Raw genomic sequence first — 12,804 nt, 5'->3', positions numbered from 1 at the left:
ACTGACGAAAACCACGAGCATCTACGGACCACCGAAAGACTGATCAACTTTCACCGTTGCAGTACATGAGTAATTGTCGATACTACAGATCTACATCCATTGGAGCACCATCTGGTCGAAGTCTACAGCGAAGCGTAGCAGCCGCAACCAGCAGTCTACGACGAAACGTTGCAGCCGCCACACCCGAAGTAGCCGCCCCAGATCCAGAAGCTGCCCTGAGAAGTCGCCACTGTCCAGTTGCCGCCCTCAGTAGCTGCCTTCACTCCAGTACCTGTACCTGTCTTCATCTCCAGTTCCTGCCTGCAAGCCGTAGAAACTACCACTTTTCCTGCACAAGATATGTCCACCGAATACTACAAGTAAGACATTTATTGCATACAACGAGAGGGATAAAGATCATAGTCATAAGTTTTTCTACTATTTAAAGTAATTTTTGTTTTGTCTTGAATTTAAAAAAAAAAAAAAAAAAAAAAATTTAAAGTCGAGATATCATTAAGATTAATTTTAAATATCCTGTTCGAAGAATTTTTCTTTGAAGCTTTATAAGCATAGCAGTTATAAATTTTATATCTTGGAATAATTTAAATTTGGAAACTAAAATGAATAACGACCTTAAAATGGAAGTACCTGAGGTTACTTTAAGCATTTTAATGCGGTTCATTCAACCATTTAATGGAGATCGCGATAAGCTTATACCATTCATAATGAATTGTAAAAGAGCATTCGAAATTGCGTCACCAAATCAAGAGCGTGTACTTTTATCTTACATACTCACTCAACTCACCGATAAAGCCCAAGCGGCATGCTCTAATAAAATAATCGAAACTTTTGCAGAATTGAAAGATTATCTTACCCGTAATTTTGGCGATACCAAAACGCAAACTCATTTGCTTACGGATTTGCAAAATTGTAAACAATCTAACCATGAAACCGTTGCAGCATATATGCTTCGCATGGAAACATGCATTAAAAATCTAAAAACATCTATAAGTCATACTACTACAAACCAAGGAGAACTCGAAGGTAGATATGCCTCTGCAGATGACTTAGCCCTACAAACTTTCATTATTAGTGTTAATCAGAGATTATCCGAACACTTACGAGCGAGAATGCCTTCAACGATAAATGAAGCATTCCAGATCGCGCTAGAAGAAGAAAAACTTCTCAAATTATTAAACAGTACTTCAAAACTAGCAATTCATGTAAAAAAATGCCATACATGTGGTAAAACAGGTCACTTGTCGATTAATTGTTATAAAGGTAAAAATAATAGTTATCAAAACCAAAAGAAAATATTTAATTTTACTCAAAGAAATAATAACAATCCTAATAAAAATTATTCTAAAACATGTTCATTTTGTCACAAGACTGGACATTTAATTCAAGATTGTTTTAAAAAAGATCCATCTAAAAGAGATAGATATCTCAATTCCAAGAATAAAACGGTTCAAGTGAATCATTTAAACTGCATAGGATCCTCGTTGAGCGTCGCAACGATGGAGTAGAAAAAAACGATGCTTATGTTCATCATGTAAGAATTGATAAAAATTCTTTTAAAAGCTTGCCATACGTAAAGATAAAATTTAAACAAGGTCAAATTATTAATGTTCACGACTTCCTTATCGACACGGGAGCCAGTGTGTCTCTAATTTTAAAAGACATTCTAGACTATGGGAATTCACAATTAATAGATAAAAACGAAAAAATTAAAATACAAGGTATTAGCAAAGAGGAAACTGTCAATGAAACGGACGGAACAATTAAATTAAAATTGTTTGATAAAATTACGCATAAATTTCACGTCATATCGAATATTAATCTAGAATACGACGGTATACTAGGTAATGATTTTCTTATAAACAATAATTCCGAAATAAATTACGGTTTACAAAAACTTATATTACCAAATAATGTAAAATTGCAATTACATAACGAAACTATATTATATAAACTAAAACCTAGATCGGAAATGTTCATCAAAGTAAAAGTTAATAATCCAGAAATTGAAGAAGGTTTAATTTTAGACTATCAAATATTAGAAGGAGTCAAAGTATCAAATGCGTTAACCACAGTTGATAGTGATGGTAAAGCAATTGTATCTGTCATCAACACTACAGATAAGACTGTAAAAATCCACTCATTCTCAACATATCTTGAGCCATACGAAATACATACAATCGGTAAAATTTCACTCAGTAACCGAACTGACCACATTCGCTCATTAATTAGAACGAAACATTTAAATAACGAAGAAAAAATGTCGGTATTAAACATTTGTGAAGAATACGCGGATATATTTTCTACTGATAACGACCAACTATCTGCGACCACCGCAGTGGAACATAGAATTATAACCACACACGATGTACCTATACATACAAAGACATACAGATACCCAGAGGTACATAAAGAAGAAGTTAATAAACAAATGAGTAAAATGTTGGAACAAGGTATTATTAGACCGTCAACAAGTCCATACTCTTCACCTATATGGGTAGTACCAAAGAAAATGGATGCAAGTGGACAGAAAAAATGGAGAATAGTAGTAGATTACAGAAAACTAAATGATATAACAATTGGAGATGCTTACCCTCTACCTAACATCACAGATATTTTGGATAAATTAGGAAATAGTATTTATTTTACAACTCTTGATCTAAAAACCGGATTTCATCAAATTAAAATGAATGAAGAAGATAGTAAGAAAACAGCTTTTTCTATACCATCAGGTCATTTTGAATATTGCAGAATGCCTTTCGGATTAAAAAATGCACCAGCTACATTTCAAAGATTAATGGATACTGTATTAGCGGGACTAGAACTATTTAAGTACATTGACGACTTAATAATCTTCTCAAATTCTATCATAGATCATGAACAAAAATTAAGAGAGATATTTGAAAGACTAAGAAAACACAATTTAAAAATTCAACCTGATAAGTGCGAATTTTTAAGAAAAGAAGTAGCTTATTTGGGACATGTAATATCAGATAAAGGAGTTTCTCCAAACCCTGAAAAAACAATCGTTGTGAAAGAATATCCGATTCCACGAAATACAAAAGAATTAAAATCATACCTAGGACTGATTGGATACTATAGAAGATTCATAGAGAATTTCGCAAAATTATCGAAGCCATTAACATCATTGCTTAAAAAGGACATTGAGTTTGATTGGAAGGAAAACCAACAAATAGCATTCGAAACGTTAAAAAATAAGCTTATAACTGCACCGATTCTTCAATACCCGGATTTCACTAAACCATTTACCTTAACGACAGATGCATCTAACTATGCAATTGGAGCAATATTATCACAAGGAGAAGTTAATAAAGATTTACCTATCTGTTATGCATCAAGAACGCTTAATTCAGCTGAAGGAAATTATAACACAACTGAAAAAGAATTACTAGCAATAGTATGGGCTGTGAAACACTTCAGACCATATCTATACGGAAGAACTTTCAATATCATAACTGATCATAAACCCTTAACTTGGTTATTCAATGCCAAAGATCCTGGTTCTAAATTAGTTCGTTGGAGACTTAAATTGGAAGAATACGATTACACGATTAATTATAAATCGGGAAAAACTAACCTAAATGCAGATTGCTTATCTAGAATACCAATATACATGTTAACGTATAAGAATTTCCTACAAGACTTTCAAACCACGAATATCAACAATGTTTCCTTTATTGAAAATAATGAATACATTTTAAAAACCAAAGATAAGGACATAGTTTACCCAACCGCGATAGACTTGGATGACTCGATACCTTACTGCTCTGACATAATGTGTAAGTCAGATAACGCCGAAACTTTCAGATTAAAAAACCACGAATTGTTCAACGTAGAAACCACAAAAGATAGTGATATAACATTCTACCACGTGTTTACCAAAATAAATCATTACGATAAAGCTTCAAATAATGACATATTTATATCTCTTAATAATTTAAAAGACAAATTAATTAAAGAAGATGTCAAAAGTGTATCTATTACAGACTTTAATGATCCATTTAATTCAATTAATTTAGACAAAATAAAACAAATGATATTATTTATATTCAACAATACCGGAATAAAAATAACAATGTTTTTAAATACTATAAAAAACGTGTTACCAGAAGATATACCTAAAATTCTAATGGAAAACCATAACTTGCCTATTGCCGGACATACAGGTTATAACAGAATGTATAATCGTATAAAATATCAATACTTTTGGAAAGGAATGAAAAAATCGATTACTGATTATATCAAAAATTGTTCTGATTGTCAGATGAATAAGACTTATAGAAGGAACAATAAAGCGCCAATGGAAATAACGACTACCTCTAAGGAAGCTTTTGAGCGTGTAGCCTTAGATATTGTTGGACCTTTACCCGAAACGATTAACAATAATAAGTTCATTCTAACATTACAAGACGATTTGACAAAATTCAGTCAAGCATATGCAATTAAAAATGCAACAGCTGAAGAGATATCGAACCATTTTATTATATTTATATCGTATTTTGGAATACCCAAAACTATATTAACTGATCAAGGACAAAATTTTATGTCGAATTTATTTGCTAAGGTCACTAAACTTCTCAATGCTAATCACAAAACATCAAGTCCATATCACCCCATGACTAACGGAGCATTAGAACGTAGTCATGCCACTCTTAAAGATTTTCTAAAGATGTACGTAAACAAAGATCAAAATGATTGGGACAAATTCTTGCCAATAGCCATGATAAGTTATAATTCAAATATACACTCAACAACAAAATTCACACCATATGAACTTGTTTTTGGAAAAAAACCCGTCATACCTGGAAATCTATTACGAAATGATATTTCGAATTCAACTTATAATGACTATTTAACTCAACTAAAATACAAATTTTCACAAACGCATAAAGTAGCGAGAGAAAACATCGAAAAATCTAAAGAAAAGTCTAAAGAGAGATATGATAATCATACTCAAGAAATCCAATATAAAGTAGGAGATCTTGTCTTACTAAAAGCTCATTTAAGACTGAGAAAAGCATTGTCACCTACATTTAAGGGACCATATGAAATTGTAAAAATAAATTCACCAGTTAACGTTACGCTAAAAATCAATAAAAAATGTGTAAAATACCATATTAACCAGATAAAAAAATATTTTAATTTACAGAATCATTCTGATGATCACGATGATCACGATGATCACTAGCACCATGACGGAAAATTATACAACACCGATAACAAATGGAGTAGGACTTTACTTTGAAACTATGGGAGAAGCAAAAATATATAACGATTTTTGGAAGATGGTAACATTCCAAGATACATCGAATATTCAACCACAGTTAGAGAAAGCCATTATTATTTATCATAAAACTGATGTTGCTTGTACACAATTAAAATCATATCAACTAGATAGCACATGTAAAACGTCACTAGCATCAACGAAAAATCTATTAGCTGACTTAGAATTAAAAGTAAACTCATTTTCGCACCTTATCTCAAACAGCCCTAATCGATTTAAAAGAGGTTGGTTTGATGGTATTGGTAGCGCATTTAAAACACTTTTTGGAACACTAGACTCAGCAGATGCAAATTACTATAACGAAGCAATAACAAAAGTCACTAAAGACGACGAACATATTATAAATTTATTGATAGACCAAACTCATGTCGTATCGTCTACTATCGAAAACTTTAATACTTCGTTATCGAAATTCAAAGCCAATGACATAATCCTTAACAAAAATATTGCCGATATTCAAGATTTCATGACAAAGATGAAGACTGAGACAACCATAGACAACATGAATTCCATCATGACAAATCAATTGAGTCTACTAAGAGACGTAGTAGAAGAAATTAGAATTCGCGTAGAAAATATATTAAATTCTATAATGTTTGGTAAAAACAACTTAATTCATCCATCAATTATTACACCTTTACAGGCACATAAAGAATTAACAGCAAATGTTCAATACATTGCACATGGAAGAGAATTTTTAGTACCACCAACTCTAGATAACATTCACATTATATTAAATCTAGCTACTCTTACGTCATATTTTATGAAAAATAAAATCATATATATAATTTCTATACCTTTAGTTCAGACACAAGAGTTTATTCTCAGTAAAATAATACCATTACCGATTCCACATAATGCACAACAGCCTGAAACGTTTTCACTTATAAGAAACGAATATAAATTTATTGGAATTTCTAAATCAAAAACATTATATTTTGGAATGAATAATTTAGAAGATTGTAAACAAATAAACTCAAATCGATTTATCTGTCACCGAATGGATATAATGTCAACACTAGATAATCCGTCTTGCGAATCTGAAATCTTAACTTCAAGTATTAGCAGAATACCTAGAACTTGCGAAACTAAAACTATATTTGGAAAAATTAACATTTGGCATAAACTTTTAAACAATAAATGGATTTATATACAGACTTCGAAAACAAGATTAACTATAGATTGTAAAAACGAACATGTAAAAGAAATCGATGTAATAGGAACAGGACTACTACAGCTAACCAAACCCTGTAAAGCCTATACGAAATCTTTACAATTTACTGCTACAAATGACATTACGCACAACGTTACACTACCAGCTTACAGCTTTAGTATCGTAAACGATGAATGTTGTACCAAAGCAAAAGTCAACATGACTATACCACATTTATTACCTATATCATTTTCTAACATTGACTTAGACGAATTAAGACTAGCGTCACATAAATTAAATAAATTTAATGACGAACTTAATAATATGAAAAACGAACCACATATAGTTAAATATACAACATACTATAGTACAACTATAATTATTTTAATAGTAATTACCATTTTATACGGATCGCTAAAACTATATAAAAGATTTAAAAAGCGCAATAACGACAAACATAATGGATGTTGTGTCAAAATATTTAATCAATGCTTTACAAGGAGACAAAGTCACGATAACATTAGCCATGACAGATACCCTGCTATATCCTTAACAAATGTGAACTCTGATGGGAGAGAAAGGGAAAATACACCCATTACATCTCCAGTAGCTCGAGACAGAATGATCACTAGGTCTGTACAACCTTTAAGAGACAACACGTATTCTTAAAAAATATGTGTATTATTTTATGCATTATCTTGTTATCTTTACAACTAATGACCTTGATATTATTGTTAATAATACTATTGATATTATTGAAAAATATGTATCTATATAAATATGTGTATGCATATGAAAATGTATATGTATATAGGCGAGTCTTCACGAAAATATTGACGTTGCAATTCAAGTATATTTTGTATAGAATTGGTTTGTGAAGGAAAAATAAATAAATAAAAATGAAAAAAATCTTATAAGTCAATAATTGTTAATTATTGTGTTTTAAGACAATATTGTCAAATATCAATGATAACGAATAACGAAGGATGTAGTAATGAGTCCCTGCATTCTGATGTGAAAGTTATAACATCATGATGAGATTAATAAATATGTTATATATGAGGTTAAATGAAATCATATGTAATTGTTTATAAAATGTACATTGCAAAATACCACCATTGCACTAGCGCGCCTGATCTAATGATCATAAATATTATAACATCTAGACGTAGAGATAAGTTATGTTTAAGTATAATCGATTAAAATTACGTAATATGTAATAAATTTAAAATTAACTTTTATTTATATTTGCTAAACTTGCAAATAATCAAATTATTATTATATAAACTTCATCATCATCATCATTATATACTAATCACTTTATTATTATATAAATATTTTGAAACAAAAAGGGAATTGTACCAAAAACACAACCAAACTTTTATACACTAGTGTAATAGCCGACACTCTTTATTCATTAGATATAATTATGTACAAAAAGGAAAGTATACCTAATATTAAAACTACAAAATTGTTTAATCGTAATGAAACCACTGTATTATATCGAGTTTCAGATGATTCAATTTTTGATTTTAAAAATGTATATAATTCTACTGATCTAATTATGAATGTTATAAATAATGTAAATGTCAAGAAACCAGAGAATAATAGAACAGAGATAAAATATATTGACGAAGTTCATAAAATAAAATATGAAGGTGATGCAAAAAGAACATTTGAATCACAATTTATACGATGTGAATTAGAGAACAAAAGGTTGAGAAACCTTAATACTAGTTACAAAGAAAGACTAGATAACATGATTGAAAGGATGCGTCCTTCATAAATTAAAATAAGCCTCGCTTTTCATATTAAACTCATAGCTTCGGTTTTAAGGGGGAGGTGTTATGAACCTTAAACTTTTATCCATTTCCTTGTCACCACAGGAAATAGCGTGATACCACTTCCGTCATGCTGGAGACATTTTCCTATTAATTAAATATTATTTCATATTTTGCGGTTACTTATAAAAAACCCCAGATAAAGAAGATCCGTTAGTATACGTGACAAATAGCATTTTCCAAACACTATTTACGTCAATCATTATCACAGGATTCGGGCTATAAAAACCCCGTAGACCTACTCCTCTACATCTTTATTCTTCTGGACTCGCTGACATAACATCGTCACGTTGTTGTAATTAATTTTTACTCTGTATATTTTATTGTGAATATATTGGTCAATTCTTAAAACTCGTGTTCTCAATCAACTCTACAAGAAACCATCCACCACCCTTCCTGAAGAAGATTAGGACACAACAGAACGAAGTAGACATTGTGGCGTCGTGTGTGCAATTTGGCGCAAATGGGGAAATAAAAAATATTAAAAACATGTATTTTTCTATTAAAATACAGCATGAAAATAAATTAGTAGGGAGACATAACTACATGGATAGGGTAGAAAACGTGTCCACAACTTTCTGACTATTAAACCAACAGTTCCTATACTCATTTCATTATTTATTATTGAAACATTTGCTTCCTGATTAGATGTCTTCGACATCGTAATATTATGTCGATAGCTAGGTTGCATGAGTAAATCAACCGGTACATTGAGGATAAATTCGAATCGAATAACTTAAGTAAAAAAATCAATTTCAGTTTTAAAACAATGAAACTTAAAAAATATGAGTTTACTTTAGGGTTTAGAGACAACGAACAAAAATAATAAGTTTTAAATACAGTAGGTACTATTTCAGATTTTAAAAATAAATAAATACGACGTGTTATATATAAAAAAAACCGCTCAATTGTTTAATATCCCGTCCTAATTAATTGAGTCGGTGAAAAGTACAGAAATTTGATTTAAAAATGGTTGAAGCCACGCTGGAGCATATAAGGGGGTTAAATGAAAAACCACCACTGTGCCTAATCACTATTTATGGGAAGATTAACAAAACCAGTAGCCAAATGACTATTTCATTTGAGTTCAATGTGCACATTTAACTTAAAATGAACTTAACTTTAATCTGCATGTATAAAATTATGAACTGTCTCATTGATGCCCCTGAAATTTTGCAAAAGATTCTTTTTAACGTTCCCACCCGTAGACTAAGAAATAATGAAATGCTTTTCCTCGGTCACTACAGGACCAATTATGGTGCACAGTCGCCTTTGCCCAGAATGATCAGGCGGGTGAACGATCATCAAGATCTTGATTATTATGGTGTAAGGATGTCTTTCTTTACAAATCAGCTAAAGAATCTGTATAGTTAGCCTATGCTTTTTACTTAATCTAAAAAAATCTATCATCTGTCTTTGCTGCTTATTTCTGTTCCTTATATTTTTTTATTCCTTTGTAAAAATTTCTTTTAATTGTAATGTTTATAATGGACTTTGTCCGTAAATAAATAAATAAATAAATAAATAAATAAATAGTATTTTCGATACCTGTTATACCACGCACAAGTTTCACATTGAACTTAAAAGAAAGTCTTATTGCTGCTGGTTTTGTTGGTCTTCCCAAAAATAGTGATCATTCACAGTGGCGGTTTTGAATTCAACCCCCTCATAAGAAAACAGGAAAATCATAAGAATTAAAAAAACGCATGAACGACATGTCAACAAGAAAGATGCTACATATTTTTCTCGGATATCCTAGTGAGGAGAATAATTACTAATGACAATTTGTAATTATGAAATATTTTGTACGAGTATAGTAATGATATATTGATTAAAGTATCACTCATTGCGATGTAATACACTAGTATTTATTATTCGTTGGTGTAAACACTTGTGTATTTCGTCTCTGCATACGCATGAAACACGAGCGAAAATTGATACAAAAATCGCAGAGAAGTGAAAGTTATAATTACATCGATTTGATTAAAGCGATAAAGATTTTTTGTACCGACAAAATAATTTAATACGTTCGGTCAAAACTCTGAAGATGTTATCGACAAAACATCTGCTCCATAGCATACAGAACGAGTATTGCAGTCACAATAAAACATGTAGGCAAGTATTTTTTGTACATATTATGATCTGGAATTTTGAAATGCTGTAAGGGACAGAGTTTAAATAGAGAAATTGCTCAAGAGGGAAAAATAAAAAAAATAAAAACATTTCTTATTTTTAAAAATACATATACAGGGTGTTCTTTAAACCCTGTCACATCTGAAACCACGATGATCAGTATGAGCAAGAAGACATATTGGCACATGAAAATAAATTTTTAGAATGAATAAAATTTACGAAAATAAAATATTTAAAAAACAAATGGTTGCTTACTTTTGCAGGGTGAAACGAGGAAGGGGGAGGGGGGAGTCTGATATACCGTCAACCGCGCGGCGGCGCCCCCCTCGTTTCTCCCCTGCAGAAGTACGCAACCATTTGTTTTTTAAATATTTTCTTTTAAAAACATTTGTTCATTCTCAATATTTTTTTTAATATGCTAATATGTCTTCTTACCCATACTGATCATCGTGGCTTCGGATGTGAAAAAGTTTAAAGAACACCAGTAAAAAATAAAATAATAATATACTGTAAAAAACAAGAAATATTACCCATTTTCAAATTTATTTTATCTCTCTTCAAATCACTATTCAAACCTTAAAATATTTCGAATTTTCGTCGACGATATTTTGGTAGTGGGTACCTACTACATAAAATATTTATTGAACAACATTTTACAGCATAAAACACGAATAAAATATATTTAAAGTTGACTTTTGCAAAGTAAAAAAGCTGAAACCACGCTTCCTTTTTAAAAAAATATTTCCCATCTTTATTGCAATATACATTATGTCAATCTTGATATCTTCCTAGGGGGTGGAATAGAGTCCTTATCTACAAACATTTGGACACACTAGAAATATTGTTTCATAACAATTATTTGGAGAATGTGAGTGCGTGTCTCATGTTTTATATTTGCTTCATAATTTATTCTAGTCTATAATATTAAATAAACAAAGTCCTCGTGAAAACAAACTAACAAAGGAAAAATTTACCACCGTTCATAAAATCCCTATTATTTAGAAATATTGTTATTCCTCTTCCCCGCAACTGAGTAATCACAGCACTAGGTTCTTTATTATATTACTGGTTCATATTCGTGAACAATTTCCTATGTGACAAGGAACAAACATAGTATTTTATGGGTGGTATTGTTAACCACGAAGTAGGTATGCATCTCCAGGAGTATACAAAGTGAATAAAAATGTAAAAACGGAAGTGTTCCAAAACCCTACTATTTTGGCGGTTCCACTATCCATTTGCACACACGGCATACGGTGTCTACAAAAGAGTAAGTCATATACCCATTTATAGTCCGATTATTCTTGATGTTAACTTATTTTTAAAAACATAATATTCCCACTCTATGCAATTATTGCAGCGTTATCCGCATAATTACATAATTTGTTTTATCAAAAAAACATTGCGCATCGATCTTAAATCGATAATCACGAATTAAAAATGAATAATGATTTTTACGATCCCGTAAGGAATAACGCCAGTACTCATATGGCTGCGAACCCTGGCAATTTACCAAAACTCAAAACACCAAACTTATGAATAGATGTGAAGGTTTTCACGGTCAGTGTTATTACGGTTTCTTTTTTGGGTGATACCGTGTGTGTTGGATTTGTTCCGACGTTACCATTAGCCATCTTCAGGGTAAGATGAACCCTGAACATGGCCCCTGCAATGGTAGCCGAAACGTAGGAACAAACACAACACACGGTATCACAAAAAAAAAACATATTACCAAACTTATGCGTTTTGAGATTTGAGGAGAATATTGGGTGGTTTGATTTTAAAACTAACATTGAAGTCCGAGAACGGACGCAGCGGCCTCCTATAACGAGCGTTTTGCGGGTGCGGGCTCTTGTCGTCCTGGAAAGTCGTCGATGACGAACTAAGGGACGCGGAATTGACGTGGGAGGAAGCGAGAGTGCTGGCTGGCGATAGGGTATCCTGGAGGCGTCTGGTGATGTCCACACGCTCCACTTCAGAGTTTATGTGGAAAAAGAACAACAGTGACCAATTTTCACCATATTTATTTTATAAGAAGTAGATTCAGTTCAATAATGTGCATCAAAGTTATAAACTTTTTATTCAATGCTTTGAGCATCTTATTATACACCTGTTCCTCTATTGCCGTGATAAAAAAAAACAGTTGTACGAAGTGCATTTTAAACTTGTAAATATACAGGAAGTTATAACCACAAGAAGAATATTCCGTTACTTTCAATAATAACATTCTTTACAGTAAATGCACTCTGTGAAAATACAAATTATTTATAAAGTACATTGTCATACTAATACGATAGAAGATAGTAAATAATTCATGCACGATTGCTTTCGATAATAAGGAAGTATTTGAAACCTTCCATAATAATATGTGATCA

The 12,804-nt window shown here is 31.4% G+C and overlaps 3 protein-coding genes across 4 annotated transcripts in view; 2 read left to right on the top strand and 1 right to left on the bottom strand.

The window, feature by feature from the left end:
- Positions 1-12,804, bottom strand: part of LOC148279417 (guanine nucleotide exchange factor DBS-like) — a 177,803-nt gene that overhangs the window by 154,321 nt on the left and 10,678 nt on the right. The gene's annotated exons all lie outside the window — the stretch shown is intronic.
- Positions 633-1,512, top strand: LOC148279419 (uncharacterized). Its single transcript, XM_088230001.1, has one exon. It carries the CDS (start codon positions 651-653, stop codon positions 1,503-1,505), a length of 855 nt encoding a protein of 284 aa, XP_088086127.1. The 5' UTR covers positions 633-650; the 3' UTR covers positions 1,506-1,512.
- Positions 5,651-8,687, top strand: LOC148279418 (uncharacterized). The gene has a single exon (XM_088230000.1). The coding sequence runs from the start codon at positions 5,769-5,771 to the stop codon at positions 7,122-7,124; it is 1,356 nt and encodes a 451-aa protein (XP_088086126.1). The 5' UTR covers positions 5,651-5,768; the 3' UTR covers positions 7,125-8,687.

The sequence above is a fragment of the Micrasema longulum genome, unplaced genomic scaffold (genome assembly GCF_059751315.1).
Source record: "Micrasema longulum isolate JH-2025_06_02 unplaced genomic scaffold, ASM5975131v1 h1tg000725l, whole genome shotgun sequence".
NCBI classification, from domain to species: domain Eukaryota; kingdom Metazoa; phylum Arthropoda; class Insecta; order Trichoptera; family Brachycentridae; genus Micrasema; species Micrasema longulum.
Note: the sequence above shows the minus strand (reverse complement) of the source record. Positions and strands in the feature narration are given on the sequence as shown.

Bases quoted from the DNA above. Each gene is read 5' to 3' on its own strand.
- LOC148279418 (XM_088230000.1), top strand. From the start codon at position 5,769: ATGACAAAGATGAAGACTGAGACAACCATAGACAACATGAATTCCATC.
- LOC148279419 (XM_088230001.1), top strand. From the start codon at position 651: ATGCGGTTCATTCAACCATTTAATGGAGATCGCGATAAGCTTATACCA.